The sequence below is a fragment of the Podarcis erhardii genome (genome assembly GCF_964252035.2).
Source record: "Podarcis erhardii genome assembly, chromosome: 2".
Classification (NCBI taxonomy): domain Eukaryota; kingdom Metazoa; phylum Chordata; class Lepidosauria; order Squamata; family Lacertidae; genus Podarcis; species Podarcis erhardii.
The window spans coordinates 38,482,100-38,505,044 of record NC_138498.1 but is presented as its reverse complement, the minus strand read 5'-3'; the positions used below and the strand labels follow the sequence as shown (position 1 = coordinate 38,505,044).

The 22,945-nt window shown below is 43.4% G+C and overlaps 1 protein-coding gene across 1 annotated transcript; it reads left to right on the top strand.

Moving 5' to 3' along the window:
* The first annotated feature begins 1,957 nt into the window (after positions 1 to 1,957).
* LOC309335671 (butyrophilin-like protein 2) lies at positions 1,958 to 21,503 on the top strand. Its single transcript, XM_081850910.1, has 7 exons — positions 1,958 to 1,977; positions 14,789 to 14,944; positions 16,492 to 16,815; positions 17,775 to 18,029; positions 19,928 to 20,074; positions 20,967 to 21,011; positions 21,209 to 21,503. Exons 2-7 carry the CDS (start codon positions 14,884 to 14,886, stop codon positions 21,217 to 21,219), a joined length of 843 nt encoding a protein of 280 aa, XP_081707036.1. The 5' UTR covers positions 1,958 to 1,977; positions 14,789 to 14,883; the 3' UTR covers positions 21,220 to 21,503.
* The last annotated feature ends 1,442 nt before the right edge of the window (positions 21,504 to 22,945 follow it).

The following is a 22,945-nucleotide window of genomic DNA, read 5'->3' as shown; positions in this document are numbered from 1 at the left end:
TAATTTTTAAATAATAATTTTATAATTTGTACCCCGCCCATCCTTTTAATGCTGATGAAAGGAGAAATCTGGGAAGAACAGCTTCTCCCATTATGCTGCTGGCAGCCTCTCCTACACCGAGTGCAGCCATGACTCGCTGCTCCAGGAGGGACACGCTGATCTCAGACTTCATTGAATGGGAATGGACCTCCTGATTATTGAGAGCAATATGGGCAATGGCACCTGGGCAGGCTACAGGTGTCAGCATCCACCATATCACTGGTGGTAGTCCCAAGAACTTCACTATCTCCACCAGCCAGTGCAGCATCTCACTGAGCTGCATTAACAACAGACATTATGTGTATTTTATGTGTACAGTGGTACCTCAGGTTAAGAACTAAATTCATTCTGGAGGTGTGTTCTTAACCTGAAACTGTTCTTAACCTGAGGTACCACTTTAGCTAATGGGGCCTCCTGCTGCCGCGGCACAATTTCTGTTCTCATCCTGAAGCAAAGTTCTTAACCTGAGGTACTATTTCTGGGTTAGCGGAGTCTGTAACCTGAAGCATCTTTAAGCTGAAGTGTCTGTAACCCGAGGTACCAGTGTATTTTAATGACCAGAATAGAGTGAAAGATTATGAGTGGCCAGGGCCGGATTTAGGTTTGATGAAACCTTAAGCTACTGAAGGTAATGGGGCCCTTTATATGTCTAGCTGTCCTTTGTCATCAACAAATTCTCTCTGTTTTTGTGTGTGTTGAATATATGTTATATGGTAATTTATGGACCTATCCATGCAAGCAGTCCATGCAGAATGTAGGCACCCTATATATAGAAATAAGCAAACCAGTGATATTTTAGGGAGCAGGTTAGCAGGCGGGGTTCATTACTTACATCATAGGAGCCTACACAATGCAAAACACTGCTGCTGTATGTAGGTTTTTTAAAATTTGTTTTTTATCTTATATTTTGGAAATGTACATACAGCTTTTTAAAAGGTTTTTTTGGGGGGGCAAGAGAGTGGGACCCTAAGCTATAGCTTGTAAATCCGGCACTGGTCATGGCAGCAAAGAGAATGTGTGTATGAATTTAGTAGTGCTTAGTTTATTTTTTTAATTGCTGTCCTCTTAATTTTGTTAATACTGTTTTATCGATTAAAATGTCATATTGATTTGTCGCTCATACAATATGAGTTTTGCTCTCATTGTGGTTTATCTTATTTTTTTAAGTTGTTGCTTTGTTGACAATGTTTTATAGACCACAATTGTTTTGTTGATGACTTGTTAATTATTTTATATGATGTTCTGCTATGTTCTTGTTGTTTATTGTTTGTAATCTGCTTTGGAATTCATTTGAATGAAAAGCGGGATAGAAAGACAATCAAGGTAATTTGTTGGCTGCAAATTTTGGTGGTGGTGGGGGGGAATGTCTGCTTCTCTGAAAGGGAAGCATTATCTGTCTTCCTAACATGCTGCTGTCAGAGGGAAATGTCACTGTTAAAGGGAGCCTTTTTGCAGCAAAAGTTTGCAATGTATGAAAGAACCTGAAACGTCTAAGATAAGCAGTCAGATCATACCTGGACTAGGACCAACTCAAACCTAACGAAAGCGACTCAGCTACGCTTGGCAAAGAAAAAGCGCTTCATATGCGTTGAATACGCATTCTAACAATTGTGACACCAGATGGCGCTGTGGAGTTCTGTTTTTGCCAACCCGATTTCTCATTCAACGTTAACGACGGGTTTAACCAAAATGCTTCTTTGATGTGTCTATATCCAGCCCAGAACACGTCGTCGAGATGTGAAACAAGTGGGGTGGGGTGAAAGTGGGTAGCCTAAATGCTCAATTCCCTTATTTCCGGGAGGGTGGACTCATTGAACTTAATCCCTCATACGAGAAGTGAAAGCATTTCTCCGTGTTTTCCTTTCGTTTCGTTTTGCGAGCGCACCGTTGCTTCTTGCTGCTGGCTCACAAGCAGGGATCGCGCTTTCTACTTCTCAGGTAAGGCTTTTCCCAGTGGTGTTTTTTTTGGCTTCGGTCGCCCGTTTGAGAAAGCTGCAAAGGTCTTGCGAGGCTGGAGCGAACTCGAGTTCCTCTTGCAACGACAGCGCTTAGAATCCGGAGTGGGAGAATCCGATCCAGGCTGCATGGCGTCAAGATTCATAGCTGTCAACGTTTCCCTTTTTTTAAGGGAAATTCCCTTATTCCGAATAGGATTCCTCGCAAGAAAAGGGAAAGGTTGACAGCTATGCTGAGGGTGCCTACTAGAGGGTGTACTTCGGGATGAACGCTGTCCGCTTTCCTTTAAATCCAAAACAGATTCTGGATTAGAAGCCCGGGAGTTGCGGGGGACAGCAGAGTCCCTTTCCTTTACCAGCCATTTCCCTACTCAAAATCGCCTCCAGGTGCAGTTTAAGAATGCCTGTAGTGTACTCGCTGGATACCAGTATTGATTTCGGCTCAGTTGCTGTTGTTGTTTCGTCGTTTAGTCGTGTCCGACTCTTCGTGACCCCATGGACCAGAGCACGCCAGGCGCTCCTGTCTTCCACTGCCTCCCGCAGTTTGGTCAAACTCATGCTGGCTCAGTTGCATCTTGTGGCAAATCCGTTCGGCTCTGCTGTACACAACGGAGTTCCTCTTTCCTAAGAACTAATGCACAGCTTAGCTATTGATTGAGTTTCTTCCAGAGAACCATAGTTGGCAGGGGAGGGGGGGGGGTTCAGGAAGAAAGTGATTGGACGCCTTAGCAACTCTTCCCCCCACCCCCGTTCCTAAAATAATGCAAAACAGTTTATCCGGAAGGGATGCTTCTTGGTTTTTTGTTTTTGCAACGTGACAGTTTTGCTCCTTGGGGTGCAAATACTGTACATGGAGTGGTTGGTATTGACATCAGTTTGACTTAGAGTTGACCCATTGAAATGAATGGGCCTGGGTTACTTATGCTCATTAATGTTAATAGCTGTACCCTGAGGAAAACTGAGTTTGAAGACAACATCCTTTGAATTACTGCCCATCTCCTAAATGAAAGGGTTTCTTTTCCTGAAGCCTTTTATTTGCCCTGTAGGGCAAAGCCTAGCCAGTTATTATAAGGAGGCTGCTGAAGAGCATACTCTCCATTGCATAAGGAGTTTTGTTTACGTGGCAATGACTTATCTGACTTTGTACCTGGATTAAACTGGACTTGATGGGTAATGATACAAAGGTTGTGAGCCATCCGCAATCTCTGCCCAAGATCCCATGTGGTTCCAGGTGCTCACCCAGGGTTGTGTTTCCATTGAGAACAAAACGCAGTGGAGGCTGCAGTGTCTTTAAGAAATATGACTTAATTACACATTTTTATACCTGAGTTTTTAGGGACGTGGGTGGCCCTAGGACTTGCCGATCAGAAGGTCCGCAGTTTGAATCCCTGCAACAGGGTGATCTCCCGTTGCTCAGTTCCTGCTCCTGCCAACCTAGCAGTTTGAAAGCACGTCAAAGTGCAAGTAGATAAATAGGTACCTCCCGGCAGAAAGGTAAATGGCGTTTCCGTGTGCTGCTCTGGTTCACCAGAAGCGGCTTAGTCATACTGGCCACATGACCCAGAAGCTGTATGCCGGCTCCCTCAGCCAATAAAGCAAGATGAGTGCCGCAACTCGAGAGTCGTCCGCGACTGGACTTCATGGTCAGGGGTCCCTTTACCTCTACACCTGAGTTTAGATGAAGATGGTGCAGATCTTACAGCACTGTCATCTCAAGAGCCCTTTTCTTTATCTAATTGTTGTTGCTGGGTTGGGAGAGTCTGGTTGTTTGTGTGCTTATTGCTGTTGAGCACTCAACAGAAGGTCTCTCTCTTCATCACGGTAAAAATCAGATTGGCCTTGGATGGCCAACAGATCCATATGCTGATCTTGCAGACAAGGCGGCACTGTCCAGAAGAGCTAAAACTGAGGGACTGTAATGGAGGGAGGATGGACTTAGAATCATAGAATCATAGAGTTGGAAGAGACCACAAGGGCCATCGAGTCCAACCCCCTGCCAAGCAGGAAACACCATCAGAGCACTCCTTGTTACATGTAGTTAGCAAATGTTTGCTTTAACTGATTAACATTTAAATTAATTCCCCCAGATTACAGCTCGGCATTTTCCTTGTACATATCCCCATTTCCTTTTAAAAAATAAATCAGCTCAAGTTGTTCAGCTTTTAAAAAATAATGGGGTGGAGGAGTAAGACAACTTCCCTCTAATGTTCTACCATAAAAAAATAAGGCTTCTGCCTCTCTCAATATTCCCATGCAATCTAACAGAGTTGCCTCACTCCATTAGACTGCATAGGAGGTATAGATACAGATGGAATCCCCCAAATCCATGGAGACAAAAGTGCTCACCTCCTGCAGAGGAGCCATGGGACACCCCCATACCTCATGCAGAGTTTCAGGGGTGCATCCTCTTTACTACCAGGTGCTGTGAATGCACCTGGACTTTTTCGAAGCTTGTGAATGGGGCTGCAAACCTAGAGGGTGGAATTTGGGGCCAGCATCAGTTTTCACTATAATTCATGCACTTTTTGGAATTTGTCTTTCAGTTTTATGTTCCCAGAAACAGCATTATTTTTTTAAGCATCTTCGATTTTTCAAGTGGCTTTGTTTCTTAACTTCCTTCCTTAACAAGTAACATGCCTCTCTCCTGAGGTTTGACTTGTGGTTAACAGAACAGCATTAATCCTTCGGGTCCATGCCTGCCGAAATTAATTTGATTCGGTTTCATTTTCTTCATCCCCTAAGGCTTGGCTAAGGACCAGACCTGAAAGGAAGGGCCATAGGTAAATTGTAGATCATCTGCTTTGCAGGCAGAAGGTCCCTGGTTCGATTCCTGACTCGTCTCCAGGTAGGGAATGTGCCTGATCTGAACCCATGAAAAGCCACTGCCAGTCAGTGCAAACAACATTGAGTTAGATGGAATAATTGTTTTATTCAGTATGAGGCAGCTCCCTATGTTTCCTATGCTGGTGGATGTTTGTTTATTATTTATTTAATTTATATACCACCATATACCCAGAGGTCTCAGGGCATTTCACAGAACAAAATCAAAATATAAAACCACAAAATAAAAAATAAAAATAAAAACAACAGCCCAATAACTGCCCACCCCCAAAAAAAACATTTTAAAAGGGCATCAGATGTTAAATAAATCAGTCAAATGCCTGGTGTTCCAGAGGTCGGTCAGGGCTTCAACAGGGGTGCTAGTCATATCAGCCAGAAAACCCCTCAGAGCCATTTTGAATCCCACTTGACTCATCAGCCTCCGAGGGCTAATAGATCCCCTGCCTCTGTGGAGGGGAGAAGGTGCTGACAACCTACCGTATTTTTCGCTGTATAGGACACACTTTTTCCCCTCCAAAAACTAAGGGGAAATGTGTGAAAGCTTGGGGTTAGCTGCGCAAAGCCTCCACAGGGCAGCGGGGTGAAGGCACCCCGCTGCCCTGCAGAGGCTTCAGAGGCTGTCCCCGAAGCCAGAATAGCGATACAGAGTGATGCGCAGCTTGGGGATGGCTGCGCAACTCCTGCTGCACTCTGGGGGCTTCAGGCAGCTATCTGCAAGGCTTTGGAGTGCAGCAGGAGTTCCCGCTGTGCTCTGGGGGCTTGCAGATAGCCTCCTGAAGCCTGGAGAGGGAGAGGGGTCAGTGCACAGCAATCCCTTTTGCTCTCCAGGCTTCACTTTGCTGGAGAGGCGCTGCACAGTTTTCCCTCTCTGCGCAGCACCCCTTCAGCGAAGCGGGAGGAGAAATGGAAGGGGGTCTGTTTCTCCTGCCGCTTCGCTGAAGGGGCGCTGAGCAGAGAAGGGGAGATTTTTTTTCCCCCTGTTCTCCCCCACCTATGGTCCAGTGCGTCCTATAGAGTGAAAAATACGATAAATCTCAACAGAAAGCGATCTGACCATGACTGATGTCTAGGTCCGACCCCTTCAAATCACTGTCTTCCTGCCCAGTCGAGAAAAGGTCCAGAGCCTGGCCTGCCGTGTGCATTGGGCCAGTGACATGTTGGGAGAGCCCCATGGTTGTCATGGGGGCCATGAGGTCCTGAGCTGCCCCAGAACCAGCTGCCTGGGCATGGAAGTTGAAGTCTCCCAGTACCAGCAGTCTGGGAGTCCTCAACACCACCTCTGAGACCAGCCCAGTCAGTTCAGACAGGGAGACTGCTGGGCAGCAAGGCAGGCGGTAAACCAGCAGAATCCCTTATCTGTCCCTGATTGCCCAACACCAGGAACACCCACACACCCGACTGGACAGAGAGTCTGGAGATGGAGAGACTCTACAGACCACAGCAGCTCCCCCTCCTCAACCCTTGAGTCTGGCCTGATGCTGTACTGAGTACCCAGGTGGGCACAGCTGGGTGAGACCCACTCCACCCTGTTTTTTGTTTTGTTTTGTACTGTACTGTACTTTTAAAAAAAAAATTATTCAAAGTTATAACAAGACATATTATCCAAAAACATATCCTTATTCCCCCCCATTTTTCCTTTTTTTAAAATGATATTTATTAAAATTTCAAAAAAGTTAAAAGAATAAAAAAAAGAAAAAGAAGGAAAAAATACAAAACACAAAAAACAATTAAAAGCAAATCAACCTTTCCATATCCTGACTTTCATTTGCTTGTTTCCCTGACCTCCTCCCTTTTTTGTATTCTAGTTCAGTTACTTATTTCAGCAAATCCTTTCCATTTTTGCTTTTATCTTAATAATTTATCTTAATATATTATAACTTTACATTCTCACCTGTTAACAATCCATCTTTAAATACTCCTTTATAACATTACTGCTAAAACCACATAACTTCATTCCAACATCCTTCTAACATTCCTTAATTTTACAATATTTCAGTAAATAGTCTTTAAATTTCTTCCAATCTTCTTCTACCGACTCTTCTCCCAGGTCTCGGATTCTGCCAGTCATTTCCGCCAGTTCCATGTACTCCGTCACCTTCATCTGCCATTCTTCCCGGGTGGGGAGATCTTGTGTCTTCCAATACTTTGAGATGCGTATTCTTGCTGCTGTTGTGGCATACATAAAAAAAGTTCTATCCTTCTTTAACACCAATTGGCCGACCATGTGTAAATGCAGCTGCAGATGAGGCAGAAGGACCAGATGTTGATGCTCTTCACTGAAAAGATTTCCCAGACCTCGTTGTTTTGTCTTGGAGCAAGTCTACTTTTTCTTTTCCATCTGCCATAACACTTTAGCTGAGTGTCCAAGGTCAATCCCACAGCCACAATGTGTTTTGAAGTGGAAAATCCCTCTGGCCCAATTGTTGTAACAAATGCAAAAACTTCCTCTAGGGGGACACAGTAGCAGTCTGTACTTGTTGCAATAAAAAGTAGCACTTTTAAACCCCCATTTCACAAAGTAAAAAAACAGTTTCAAATTCAGTTACTTTCCAGTTACTTTCCCTTCTTTCAAGATCAGGAGGAGACAGCCAAAAACAATGTATCTCCCTTGCAGAGCTGTCAAAAAGTACTCTATTCACAAACAGTGCATTTCATAATACGGCATTTTTCCTCCCCCCCCCCCCAAGAATGTACCTTCAGTCTCTTTACATTTCCAGCATTTATTATCGGGCAAATGATATATTTTTGCGAGCTTGACTGGTGTCATGTACCACCTGTATATCATTTTCATTATATTCTCTCTTAAGGCATTACATGCCGTGAATTTCATACCTGTGGTCCATAACTGTTCCCAATCAGCCATCGTAATATTATGTCCAACGTCTTGTGCCCATTTAATCATAACAGATTTCACTGTTTCATCCTGAGTATTCCATTTCAACAGCAAGTTATACATTCTTGACAAGTTCTTAATTTTAGGATCTAGCAATTCTGTTTCCAATTTTGATTTTTCCACCTGGAAGCCATTTTTTTAAATCCAAATTATATGCCTCCATTATCTGGTAATAATGATTTTTTTTGGGGGGGGGGGTACAGTAGATTTTTTTTTTTAATAAATATTTATTAAGGTTTTTAAATATAAATGCACACATAACAAACAATCTTACTTCTTTTGCAACAATTTCAACACTTCTTTGGACTCCCTCACGTCTCCCGCTCCCATTTACATCATTAAAAATTTTTTCCAAAGAAATTATCAACTTGTTTACAATCTCATGTCCACTCATTCAAATATAATCTAACACTTCTTCCAAATTTTTTTTTATATTTTCTTTAGTCTCACTTATCATCAAATTTAAATCTAGTTTAGTGGTGGCCAATTTTTTTATAATCCAGCATCCTTCTTAACATTCAACCAAATTACATTGTTTTTGTAGATACATCTTAAATTTCTCCCAGTCTTCCTCCATCTTCTCTTCTCCCAGATCACGGATTCTGCCGGTCATCTCGGCCAGTTGCATATAGTCCATCAGCTGCATCTGCCACTCTTCCAGTGTGGGTAGATCTTGAGTTTTCCAGTTTTTTGCAATAAGAATCCTTGCTGCCGTTGTTGCATACCATTATCTGGTAATAATGAAGCCAATCTCGCACTCTATTTTTTAGTTTTTCAAAACTCTGCAATTTTAGTCTGTCTCCCTCTTGTTCCAAAATTTCCTAATATTTCGGCCATTTGGCCTCCATATTGAGCTTTTCTGAGCCTTCGCTTCCATTGGTGACAGCCACCTTGGAGTTTTATTTTTAAGCAAGTCCTTATATCTTATCCAAACATTAAACAGTGCTTTTCTGACAATATGGTTTTTAAACGCTTTATGTGCTTTGACCTTATCATACCACAAATATGCATGCCACCCAAAAACATTGTTAAAACCTTCTAAATCCAACACGTCAGTGTTCTCAAGAAGCATCCATTCTCTCAGCCAGCAAAATGCGGCTGATTCATAATAAAGTTTTAAGTCAGTTAATATCTTCAGTTAATATCTTGAATTTTATTCGAGGCTTCTTGCCCTGCCAGACAAATCTAGAAATATCTCTCTGCCACTTCTTGAAACACTCCATTTTATCCAAAATTTGCAATGTTTGAAACAAAAACAACATCCTTGGCAATACATTCATCTTTATCACAGCAATTCGGCCTAACAATGATAACTTCAGATTTGACCATATTTCTAAATCCTTTTTCACTTCCATCCAACATTTTTCATAATTATCCTTAAATAGGTTCACATTCTTAGAAGTCATATTAACCCCTAGGTATTTCACTTTCTTAACCAGTGTTAATCCTGTCTCCCTCTGAAACCTCTCTCTCTCAATCACTGTTAGATTTTTCTCTAAAGCCTTAGTTTTTAACTTGTTCAACTTAAAGCCCGCTACCTGGCCAAATTCTTGAATTAATTCCAATACTCTTTTGGTACTAGATTCTGGCTCCTGTAATGTCAAAACCAGATCATCAGCAAATGCTTTCAGTTTGTACTGTTTGGCTCCAACTTGTATACCTTTAACTGTTGTTTTTTCTGGGAGTGACAAGTCTATTTTTTCTTTCCCATCTGCCATAACACTCAAAAAATCCAAGGTCAGTCCCACAGTCAGGCAGTTTTGTTTTTCTAATGGAAAATCCTCCTGATCCAGCTATAACAGTTTCTAAACCTTCCTCTAGGGGGAACCGTTACAATCCGTACTTATATTAATCCAAAATAACTCCTTTTAAAGCAAACTTAAGTAGAAAATTTAGTCTCAATTTTTAGTTACTTTCTTTCTCCCTTTAGAGTCAGAGGGAGACAGTTAGAAACAGTTAGAAACAGTTCAACACAATGTATCTCTCTTTGACAGCTACCAGTCACAGCTTCAGACACAGCAGCCTTATTGTTCTATTTGCAGTCCGTTCCCAGGTTCTGAGCAATGGAATTTTAGCTTCCTTCCCTCTCTCTCACAGGTATAAATAGTCCAAAACTCCCCCCCCCTTCTCCTGCTTCCAGGGGGGGAATTTACTATTTTTGGAGGTTGAAATTAATCCTTTCCAATCGGCTTTCCAAGACTCTAGCTTGCAGGCTCTTTGCTTTGTTCTATTTACAAAAGCGGAAGGCGGACTTCCTGTTTATGCCTCCCCGCTACAATTCCGAATTGAGACTTTCTTCTTTTAAAAGTTTCCAATTTGTTCTACTCACGGGTAGTGTCTTTTAGAGCCCAATTGTTCACAGGAAAAAGTCAGCGCTCTCCGGCAACAGCTGCGCAGCTTCACTCCATGGAAAAAGCAGTTGATTCACAGCACCGTGCTGCTCACCCCACTTCACTCCGGAGACCCGAAAACGGGTTTCCCCGCGAGTAGGGGAGGCACAAAGGGTGCCCGCCGAATCCCACGTTCACAGGCTTCACCTGGCTGTGATTTCTGAAGGGTCTCCGTCTTCGCCGTGACGGCCAGACCCGATTTTCTCTTAGTCAGAGGAATTCCGCCATTACCGATGGCACTACCCCGGAAGTCCCTGGATTCTCCATTCATCCTTAAAGTCACAGTTATCCTTGTCCCATAGCTTATATGTCAATTTTGCCAGTTCTGCATAGTCCATCAATTTTTCTTGCCATGATTCTTTAGTTGGGTCCACCGTGTTCACCCACCCAGGTTTCAGTGATACATGCCAGATCAGCCTCCTCATCCATAATCAGATCATGGATGAGGGAGATTTTATTCTGGGCAGACCTGGCATTCAACAGCAGCAGTTGCAGACCCGAGGGCTGGCTGATATGATGACAACAACAATTCCCTAGGTTGAAGGGGGGGGGCTGGCACACGGCATGGTCACTAACTGCCTGTGCTGTATGCCCCTTACCTGGCCTGCCCCTCCTCCCACACCATACCTCCCTCTACCCAGTGGCAAAGCTGCGTGCTCCACTACTGGGAGTGGAGAGCAGGCAGGGGTGTGGCTGGTGCCCCCGGGGGCGTGGCACGCCTCCCAGGGGCGTGGTACGTGGGGGCAGTGCGCAGCGCATGTCCAGGGGGGCTGCCATGATAGCAACCTACCAGAATAGTGGTGCTGGGGGCGGTCTGTTTCCTCTGCACTCCTGTTCCTCCGCCAGTGCCTCTATCCGCAACCACTTTTATTGGGTCTCTCCCCCCCCCGCCCGCTCTCCCCTGCTCCTCTTCTCCCAGGCACATCCCACAAAATGCCCTTACAACTCAGTTAAAAACAGTTAAAACACTTAAAAAAACCTTTAAATGATATAAAAAACAATTTAAAAGCAATTTAAAAGAAGAAGCCCTTTCTGCTGAGCAGCAGCAGCAGTCCTTATAGAACAATTTAAAAGCAATTTAAAAGAAGAAGACCTCTCTGCTGAGCAGCAGCAGCAGCAGTCCTTATAGAACCTGTCAGGACCCACCCTGGGCCAGGTGGATAGAGGCAGGAGCAGGACCCTAGGGCTCTCAGCAGGGTTTTAAGCAATAGCTGGGCTGAGGAGGAGCCAGATTAGGTTTGTGGCATGGGAAGCCTTTAACTGTGTTGTGGGGTTTTTTTTGCCCTGAATACAGTCCCCAGTCAGAATTTGACTCTGCCCCTACTGCTCTGGCATTTTCCTTTTATAAGGAATAGCAAGTGCACAATTTGATCCAGCTACAGTGTATAATGTACAGTGGTACCTCGGGTTGGAAGTCTGTTCTTAACCTGAAACTGAAAAAAAAACACCTGAAACTGTTTTTAACCTGAGGTACCACTTTAGCTAATGGGGCCTCCCACTGCCACCATGCCACCACCACTCTATTTCTGTTCTCATCCTGAAGCAAAGTTCTTAACCCGAGGTACTATTTCTGGGTTAGCGGAGTCTGTAACCTGAAGTGTCGGTAACCTGAAGCATCTGTAACCCGAGGTACCACTGTATATAGGATTGTTCCTAACTAGGTTCGGTCACAGAGGTCAAGCGGGCATAAAAACCCAAAGCTGGCCTGTTCAGTTTTTGTTTTTGTTTCGATTTTTGGTCATTTGCCCAAAAATGTCAAGGACAAAGGCCAGGATTTCCTGCACAACCTGTCTTAAAAAAAATGCTGTGCACTTTTGGAGCTGGACTCCACCTCTGGACCTCTGCCAAGGCTCCTTCGCCTCTCTGAGGACCTCAGTTCAAGGATGGGAATTTCCTGATTTGGTGTTTTCATGCATCTTATCGTTTGTATTTGTATTACTGGGTGGAATCTCCCTTTCAGTTCTTAGATAGTTTGAGAGCAGAGTTTGCTGTGATGTGACCTAGAGATAAAGCTGCAGGCTGGAGAGCCAGAGAAGTAGAGCACAATGTTTGATTTCTGCTTGAATCTGAGGCTGCCGCTATGGGAGAAACAAGACCCTCTTGGGGTGTTAATGCTGTGAGCCCCTCCATCCTAGGCTCAGGTTGCATATAAATAAACCATATTTCAGAAAAGCAGCACAGTCTCCACTGGGCCTCATTTCCAAAAGGAAACATGGACCCTGGCTAAGCTCCTGGAACTCCTGGGACCTCATACCGCTTGGAGATTGGGGTGGCATGCAGCAGTATACCGGAAATCTGCATCCAATGAAGATACGGTCTTATTTTTTCATGTTTCTTCCTGTTGCAAACTTGGTAACTGGTGATAAGGAACTGTGAACAGGATACTCTTGTCTTGTCTGTAAGATATGAGCAGCACCCCCTCTGTTGGTAGAAAAGATAATGACATGGTAGATCCTTATTCAATAGCAGAATGGACCTATGCTATTTTTTCTGGCAAGGAAGTTGCTTCAGAGCTAGTGTTCTGGGATTCAAACCTTAGGAATTGTTGTTATTCATGTTTATAGCATGATAACCTAAAGTCTAAATTGTAGGGAGTTGGAATGCAGCCTCTTGGGTCTCGTTGGGTCACCATCCTCTTGCCCACTGGAGCAAATAAAGAACCTCATGTTCAGCAGGGAATGTAAGCAAATAATATAGAGGGAATTTCAAAATGGGTCCCTACCTGTAGTAGTCTGAAGCCATACAGCCATCTTCTGCCATCTTAGGTCTCTGCCACCTCATTTGCATAGAGGAGGCCTGTGCTTGGCAATGTTTCTATGTGCTGGATATGAGCAGCCTTTACAGTGGTACCTCAGGTTAAGTACTTAATTCGTTCCGGAGGTTCGTTCTTAACCTGAAACTGTTCTTAACCTGAAGCACCACTTTAGCTAATAGGGCCTCCTGATGCCGCTGCGCCGCTGGAGCACAATTTCTGTTCTCATCCTGAAGCAAAGTTCTCAACTTGAAGCACTATTTCTGGGTTAGCGGAGTCTGTAACCTGAAGCGTATGTAACCCGAGGTATCACTGTATATGAATGTTGGTGTTGCACTGAGGTTGGTAGACAGCAGCCACAGGGCACTGTTGTACCAGTCATGGTTCTCCCCAAAGAATTTTGGGAACTGTAGCTTGTTCCCCTGTTTCTTTCACGGGGGGGGGGGGGTTTAACAATTAATCCCTATTGCCAGGAAACCCTGGGAATTGTAGCTCTGTGAAGGGAATACAGTTGTATTTTAGATCTCAAACGCCTTGGCTCCCGAACAAATTGGCTCCCGAACGATCAAAACCCAGGTGTGAGTGTTCTGGTTTTCGAACAATTTTTGGAAGCCGAACATCCAGTGTGGCTTCCAATTGGCTGCAGGATGGTCCTGCAGCTAATTGGAAGCTGCACCTTGGTTTTAAAACGGTTTCTGGAGTCGAACAGAGTCCTGGAACAAGGTAGGACTGTAGAGTTCTCTTAAGAACTCTCAGCACCTGTAACAAACTATGCTCCCAAGGATTCTTCAGGGGAAGCTGCTTTTTTTCCCTCTAAAAAAATGTTTAGGGGTAGTCTCATTTTCCTACTCATATTGAAATACTGCCCCTCAATGAGGCCAAACATAAATTCACAAAATGTTTAGGGGTATGCGTCCCCCCAGAAAAATCCACTGGGTTTAACAGTGCTTTAATGCAAGAGGATGACGTGGCCAAAATATCCCAATATGATCTCAGTTCCTCACAAGACTTTACTGGATGTATGTACACGCAGATATGATAAGTATTTCTCAGGAGACTATCAGAAAGGGACAGCACTAAAAAAGCAGGGGTGGTCAACGAGGGACACTGTTGAATTGATACATTAAGAGAGGTTGACACCAGCACCGCCAGCCCCCCGCTAGGCCTTCCATACTTTGCAGTTTTAAGAGCTGGTTGAGTGTAACTTGTAAAACCCTGTAATTCAACCATAGTGCCCGCTTTTGCCCAAGTTTCTTGAAGAAAGATGATATCATGTGTTTGTTGACAGGAACAGAAATCACTGCAAATCAATGCAAGAGGATGATGTGGCCAAAATATCTGTGCCCCACTGGATTTTGAAGGCCTCCATCCCCAATGGGTACCTTTCAAATATATGAGCAGGTTTTGTTTTTTTATGCCTCCTTCCAGGAATTTTTTCCCTTCCCCAAGAAGTAGGGAAGACTCCCTTCTGTGACTGACACCCAGTCACATTCATGCTTGCTGATTGCCAGTCCCTTCATATTATGAAGCAGTAGCAGACAATGCGGTGATGACATTTACCTGACTTCCCAAAAGGTGTCTCACTGCCGCTTACTGGGAAGGAGAGAGCAGCACAATGCAGACATACCTGCAAGAGCACCAGACTGGCTTTGCTGGTGCATTTGCATTGTGATGGCAGTGACTCACCTGCTGGGAGGTCAGGTAAGCACCTCCATACCATTCACTACTGTTACAAAGTGATTTCACACTTATCCAACATGTTCTTTGTTCTGCAATATTTTTGGTGTGTTTTTTTTAAAGGATGAATCAACTTCAGAGGTAGAATGCGAAGGACTCTGTTGGAAGTGGTCTTCTTTCAAATCCGTTTCAACTGCATGAAAATGGAGGAGGACTCTCACAAATCCTCTTTTCTCAACAGGTGAACAACGAGGTCTTTCTCAGGTGTGCGACATGGTGTCAGAAACCTCTTCCAGCAGCAGGGCTGGCCTGTAGCACTATTTCAACATCGTCCCGATGGCATCCCTCCAGCTCTTACCTCTGTGCTTCCTATTAGTAACCACTCAGGGATCTAGTGGTAAGCATTCCTATGCGCATTGGTGACTGTGGGGTGCTTTGGAATTATCTTTTGCTCTTATCTTTGCCTTTCATTGCATAGGGATAGGAGATAGCCCCAGCTTTCAATACTAAAAATATGTATCAGCTGCTCTGTGTTCAGGTATTCTGAGCTATTAAGCACATTTCTGAAAAATGAGAGCTGTATTTTCTGCATTTCAGTAATATTACATAAATCTTGGTACAACTACAGCCATGGTGCATAAATCCTGATTAAGTACAGCTGTGCAAATTCTCTTGCCATGTGTACCTTTCTAAGGGATGCTGGGCAGAAAAATGAGACTGGTGTTGACCTCCAGAAGTTGGACTACAGGTCCCATAATCCCTCACCATTGGCCATGCTGGCCAGAACTGATGGAAGTTGGAGTCCCACAATATATTGAGGAACACAGGCTCTGCTCTCATCAATGGGTTGTGCTTTGCAGATTGTATACAAAGTGGTCCTTATGTGCTAATTTATGCTCCCTACCTATTGCTGTTGGTGATGGATTATATACTTTCCTGGCCAGTGCTCCTAACTGGATTTAAATGATTGAGTATTACAAATTCAACACCCTTCGAGCTTGTCTCCTGTTACTATTTTCTCCACAGCTTTATACTCCGACATGCATTTGTACAGGAGTAAGATGTTCAGCCCAAACCCACTCAGCATTTTATGGTACAAGCCTACACATGTCAACTCAGAAGTATGCACCAATGAAACTCCTTCTTCCCCAAATTTATGCCTTCCAGGTGTTCTGGACTATAGCTCCCATCAGTACCAGCCTGCATGGCTAATGGTGAGGGATTATGGGAGCTGTAGTCTAACTTCTGGAGGTCAGCATTAATCTCATCTTTCTGTCCAGCATCCCTTAAAAAGGATGGAAATTCCAGGTGGAGTTTATTATGCCTTAGGATTGTACCTTTTGCCAGCCTTAGGGTACAATCCTTATCTCAAGGGCTAAAACAGCCTTCACTAAACTTCCCTCCAAATGTTGTGGACTACAGCTTCCATCAGAGAGGCCAAGAGGTGGAGATGAGTCAGGCTGGTGAAGAGTCATACTGTAGGTGTCTTTCCCTCCTGCTCTGACAAATTCCCACCCCCCACCCCCATCTCCCAGAACCAGGATAGGCATGAAAGGGGAGGAGCAAAGACAGGCACACAGGTGCAGTCTCTGATTGTTTGTGGGGGGGGGGGATCCCGGAGATGAGGGGACTTTGGCAGCTGTGGGGAGGTGGGGGTCTTCAGTCTCAATAACTGCTTCACAGGAGTAAGACCTACTAGAGATGAGTTGCTGTGCTTATTAGGCCTGACACTCCTGTGCAGATTATAATTTTGGTAATAAAGAGTTAATTCCAACTTTCACGTTGTGATTTACTGCTGGTTTGCTTCTGACACTGAGCTACAGCCATCCCTGACTGACAGATGCAGCTGACCTTGGCTGTCATAATAGTGCCTTTTAATCGCCTGTTTCAGTGCTTGAATCAACTGATGCATTTGCTATGTCTCCCCACCCCATTTTCTCTCAGAATTCCCAGATTTCACATGTGTTGAAGATGTTACTGCAGCACTTGGGAAAACCGTCAACCTTACATGTGAGAACAACAAAGCAATGCTAAATGCAACAGTGAAGTTCTGTCATAATGAGACAAGTTGTCCAAAAGAAAGTGACCTCAACTCAATAAGCAATAAATATATTACTGACAATGGAAGAATTTCATTGATGGTGATAAATCAATCTGTTATCCTCAGTGTCCACAAAGTAAAAATATCTGACCAAAGACATTATAAGTTTTTTTTGGAAGCTGTTAATGGAGATGATCACAACAAATTTATATATCTAAAGGTTGTTGGTAAGTTTAAGCGAATGAACAACGGACATCAAGAACTCTGGGTTTGATGGGTTGGGGCTGGTGTCAAAAGCAAGGTGATATTAAAGTAATGAAAATGCATATTGGAGGAAGTGTGGGCATGCTAAACATATAGCAAATGACCTTTAGCTGAATGTGGTCCATAATAGTCTGGGAACAATTTCTTTATTGTTCTATTTACATACGTAGGTACCTGGCTGCAAAATTTTCTTCCACCCCAGATAAAGCTGGTGCCAACCTTTATAAAATTCTAGTGCCAGTTAAAGGCCTATTTATGACACAGAATCATAGAGTTGGAAGGGACCCTTAGGATCATCTAGTCCACCCCCTGCAATGCAGGAATAGGCAGCTGTCCCATACAGGGATCGAAGCTGCAACTTTGGTGTTATCAATACCACACACTAACAAACTGAACTATTTCCTGAGGCTTTGTGGTGAATTGTTGACTGCTGAGCTTATTATGTTATTTTAGTTTTCTTCAGTCAGCTGTTTGTTTGTTTACTTATTTTTATACCATCCTTCATCCAAGGATCACAGGGCAATTTATGATATAAAAACACAAAAATACATATCACAGTAACAAACAAAAATAATACCACCCCTACACACACACACACACACAGAGAGAGAGAGAGAGAGAGAGAGAGAGAGAGAGAGAGAAAGTTTAAAAGGCCATAATTTATCTTGGTTGGCTGGTGGTTTAGTTTATGTACATGAGATGTCTTCAACTAAGTCCTACTCAAAGTAAATTCAACAGAATTAATGAACTTTAGTTTGTAATGTCCATTAATTTCAATGTGTCCACTCTGAATAGGAATATCTTATGCTTTTAACTTACTGATATTGTAACCCACTTTCGGCTTCTTTTTCATAATGCAAAGTGGGGCTAGAAATATTTTAATTAAATTGATTAAATAAGTTACCACCTACATATTTTCCAGCACCGTATTCTGAACCTCAAATCAAAATTCAGAAGGACACTGTGGTGTGCACAGCATCGGGAGGGCATCCACAGAGGCAGCTCTATTGGTTTGGTGACCATGGAACCAACCTAACTCACAATTCAAAACTTGTGTCTTTGAAAAATGAAGATGGCTTATTCTCTCTCATCAGTACTCTTCAGCGGCATTCTCTTGATAGTGGCACGATATGCTGCTCCATCTTCAACAACAACACAAATTGTGATAATCCCCAGGGTGAGTTCAACAAAAATGTCTTGTTGCCTACAGACTAAACTGTCCAGAAAGCCATGGCAGTGACACTGGCTTGGATCCATTTGAAAATCAACTTTAACTTGTACTGTAGTGGAAGATTTTTGGAAGGGGAGTGGGTATTTTGAGGGCAAATTAACTGACAGGAAACTGGTTGTGATTTTGATTATGTTGTGAACTGCCCTGAGATCTATGGATGAAGGGTGGTATACAAATTTAATAAATGAAGAATAAAATAATAATAATCTAGATGGGAATGTGTTTTGGGGGGAGGGGTGAATTGGAAAGAAATGATTGGTGGGTTTAATGTTTGGAGCCCAGAGCCCAGTCTCTGCTCTGTACTGGAGGTCACTTCCAGAGAACCTGTTTATTGAGCATTCATCCTGATTTTTTTTTTTTTTTTTTTTTTTGTGGGGATGTTAAGCAATCAATGATGTTGCATCAAGCAATTGTTACCCCACACTTTCTGGTGTGTTTTCCTGTCAGATTAAGTCAGAATTGTGGGGTGGGTGGGTGGGTGGGTGAGTTTGTTATGCAAGAGCTCCCGATTAAGTTTAACTGAGCAACCTGAATTTCCTGTGTCAAGAGCCCAAGCTGCCATCTTGATAACACAGCATGCAAGTCGTAATTAGCTAGAAGATTTATTGCGATACAAACAATTAGTCTCGGACGTCTAACCAAGCATCTGTGCCTTAGGAGTCAGTTGACCCTTCTGAGGAGTGCATCCTGGTTCTGCAGAATATCCTGAACCTATGACCCTTATGTCTCTGGGTTTGTTTCCTGTCTAATACCTTTTCCATACGTCTACTCTTTGGGCTCAGGGGATTAATTGCCTCCTCTTCCAGTGAAGAAATGCTACCCCTTCTGCTTTCTGAGCCTGCCTGTGCTTCTTGAGCGAGTTGACTTCCCTCCCTCACACTCTCTGCTAACACCTTATCTACATTCCATTCCTTGTCAGGAGGAGGGGGAGGGAAGCTGCTCCCAGCTCTCTGACTGCTTCCTAACTCATGTTGTGTTTCTCTGCTTGGGGCAGATGTGTTCACAACATCCTGGTATATGATTGAATCCTACCCAAAATAGCAGTGGTCTCCAAGTGCCCTGAGTTTGTAGCCTTAGCTAGTCACTTATTTTGAGCTAATCCAACACTGCTCCTTGCAGTAGTCATTTCATACCCTCCAACATTTTTCAGATGAAAATAGGGACGTACTATTCCAACATCATCATCATCATCATCACCATCATCATCATTTTATTATTTATACCCCGCCCTTCTGACTGGGTTGCCCCAGCCACACAGAGCAGATTCCAAGTTATATAAACATTAAACAACTTCCCTGTTGTTTAATGAGATGTCTTCTATAGGTTGTATAGTTACTTATCTCCTTGGCTCAGGGGTTGGATAACGCCATACCCTCCAACATTTTCCTGATGAAAATAGGGATGTTGTAAGGAAAAGCGGGACATTCTGAGATCAAATCAGAAACTGGGACGGCTTCTATAAATCCAGGACTATCCCTGGAAAATAGGGACACTTGGATGGTCTGTCATTTGCACATCTCCAGGAATCTTCCAAGCAGGATCCAAGGACCACGGCCTTTCCCTCTGACCTGTCTCCTGCATCTGGTATTCAGGGGTCTACTGCCCCAGAACATGGAGGTTTTATAGGAGGGACTTCCACTGACAGATTCATGATGGAGGAGTAGAGCTGAGGAAAGGGATGTTGGCAGTGGTTTTATGATTATTTGTAGCTTCCTCACTTTTTTGAGGTACTGGTGGCTTGATTGTACCTGAGGCCTGAATATTTGCACATTGTCACAGTCAGTTGTGTCCAAAGAGACAATTCACTCCAGATGTTGCTTTTTTCCTCTTCCCCTCCTATACAGGTTCTGCTCTTGTTCGTGTTGGAAATGAAACAACTACCAATAAAGTATCACAAGATGCAGAAAAGAAAATATTAATTCCAGTTTTCATCGTTATTATCCTGGCAGCCATTTGTGCTGTTACGTTTTTTCATTGCAGAAAGAAGAAAGGTCAGTTTTTTATAAGAATTGGCTGCGGATTCATGTTTTTCTTCCCAGGATATCATTTGGAAACCTTCCTATGGGGGAGGAAACTTCTTCAGGGAGCTTATATACGTGTGTGTGTGTGTGTGTGTGTGTGTGTGTGTGTGTGTGTATTACAAGAAAGATCTGTGTGGAGCATATAATTTACTTATTAGAATAATTGTTTTCCCGCAATCTTTGGGACTCAACACTTCAGTTTTGCCTATAATAAGCCTACCCAGGCACCAGATGATGCTCGGTGTAGCATTTAAATTTCTTCAGCTTGAATCCAGAGGAACTACCACACAGTCCAGCCATGCACCCCAAGTCTGCCTCAAGGTGAAACTCTTCCAGTGTGAAGTGTGCCTGGGCTGGGGTGGTGCAAAGGTAGGCATTCCTCGTTGAGCCTTGAGCTGGGTGGCTGTCCTACTGCAGAGTTTAGGCTGGAGAAGTTTTTGCTGCCATGATGAAATCACTACAAAGGCAAAACGTGCTTGCTGTTTTGTAGATGCATGCGCAGGAGTTTGCGGGGAGGACAGAGAAGGTCCCCCTCTCCAAGCACAGCCACATAAAGCGTTTTCATCTTCATGGAGTTCAAGCCAAGATTTATGCATATGTGCAGCAAAAAGGTAATACAAACCACAACATTTCCGTGAAGAGCCCACAACTTGACTTTGAGTGAAAATTTTTAACAGCTTTTACAATGGTTTAGATGAAGTTTCAGCAAAGTATATAAAAACAGTGGCTACCAGGACATAGATGCCTTATTTTCTAAAGAGTGGAATGGATGGGGTAAAAGTAGACAGAAAAATACATAATTCTTCCTCTCCTCCCATCTGATTTGTCTTTTCTGGTTTCCCTTTGTTTTGTCATTCCTCAGGTGCAATAAGGAATACATATCTCCAGCGGCTTTTCCTATTTGAAGGTAAATATCTATTAAGTCTGCTAGTTAGTACTGCAGTTAATAATACAGGAAGAAAGGTGTATACATTGCTCTGGCCTTTTCAACATTGGCATGTTATAGAAAAATATTTTATATATTATGCTGATAGGCGAATGATTTCTTAGTTCATTGCAATCAGTGGCATTCTTGCTGTCATTATTATTCTTTCTTTCTCCTAGAGATGATATAGGAACGTCAGTGACAAACCAAATTGAAGCAAATGCAGTGACTGTGTAAAGAAACACATGGAAAACTGTAACACTGCGGGACTCTGCAATTCAGATTGCGAAGGCAAGGGACTCTGTGTGATCTTCTGCTCTGCAAGCCCATCTTACGACATCTCTAAGCCATTTTAGTGTCTTATTAGTCAAGAAAGACTTGCCTTTCACGTGAAAGAAGCAGTCTGCTATTTGGATTCCACTTCTTTCTCCAGCATAATACAATGCATCTTTCTTCAGGTTTTGAGAAGGGTTGTTTTCCATGCAGATGATAGATAGATAAATAGACACTGTATATACTTGAGTATAAGCCGACTTTTTCAGCACATTTATTATACTGAAAAAGCCCCCCTCGGCTTATACTCGAGTGAGGCGGGCGGCGGAGGGACAAGCGGCCTGAAAGGTGCCTCGGCTTATATTTGGGTCGGCTTATATTCGCGTATATACAGTGTATGTATGTATGTATGTATGTGTATATATATATATATATATATTTGCTTTCGTAGATTTTCACGGGTACAGGAATGCAGGTTTTGGTGTCCTCGGGTGTCTTCCCGTGTAAAAGTTGGGGTGTCTAGGCGACGTTTCGACGAGGTCTCACTCGTCATCTTCAGGCTGGTGCTTTCGGCTTCTTGTTACTGGAACAGAGCAGGGTCTCAGTGTTTGAGTTCCTATAAATACTGTAGAGGGGGTGTGGTGTATAGCCTCCAATGTTCTGGGCAGAGAGGAAGTTCCCAGGCTAGTCTACAAAAAACCTGATGGCTCCCTAGGACACACTATCTACCGGAAAAAAACACACACCAACCGCTACTTACATGCACAATCACACCACCACCCTGCACAAATAAACTCCGTAGCCAAGACTCTCATCTCCAGAACCAAACGCCTGGCTGACAAAGACCACTTGACAACTGAGTTACAGAATCTCTCAAACGTGTTAATTGCCAATGGATACCAGCAAAACAGGATTACGAAGCTAATCCAAAAGGAAACACCCCCCAAAAACCAAGACACAGAAGAAAACAATGGCATGGCCCTCCTTCCTTATATCAAGGGCACTACAGATAAAATTAGCAAAATCCTCCATAAACACAATATCAAAACAGCCTTTTGCACCAACCAAAAAATAGCCAATATCCTCAGAAACCCCAAGGATAAAATCCAGTTGGAAAACCAAGGGATCTATGAAATACCCTGCAAAGTCTGCCCAGCCACGTACATTGGACAAACAAACAGACGAATAAATGCACGTATCGCAGAACACAAGAATGCCGTCAAAAAAGAAGAAAAAACTTCCTCTCTTTTCCAACACATGAAAGAAACAGGACACGAAATTAATTTTGCAGATTCCAAATTGCTCTTTAACACGGAACATCACCACAAGAGAATAATCATGGAAGCCATCGAGATAGAGAAACACCCTCACAACATGAACAAGCGTGACGACACATCCCGCTTGCCAGACATCTGGAAATTAGCCCTCCCCACAAAAACTGACACCAGATCCAGAGGCACACAGAACGCCAACACCAATCAACCACACCAGACCCAAACCCAGACCCTCTCCACAGATGAATTACAGACACCATCCAGTAGCCAATCCATGGTGGCACCTCCGGATGCTGCACCCCCCTGCAATCCCTACACAGATCTGGCTGACACAAGCCACAAAACCACAGCTCGCCCCTATACACGAAG

What these genes read in the sequence shown, in the direction of transcription:
- LOC309335671 (XM_081850910.1), top strand. Translation starts at nt 14,884, where the DNA reads ATGGCATCCCTCCAGCTCTTACCTCTGTGCTTCCTATTAGTAACCACT. An exon ending in TATATATCTAAAGGTTGTTG is followed by an intron (nt 16,816 to 17,774) that starts GTAAGTTTAAGC and finishes CATATTTTCCAG; the next exon opens with CACCGTATTCTGAACCTCAA. An exon ending in AAATTGTGATAATCCCCAGG is followed by an intron (nt 18,030 to 19,927) that starts GTGAGTTCAACA and finishes CCTCCTATACAG; the next exon opens with GTTCTGCTCTTGTTCGTGTT.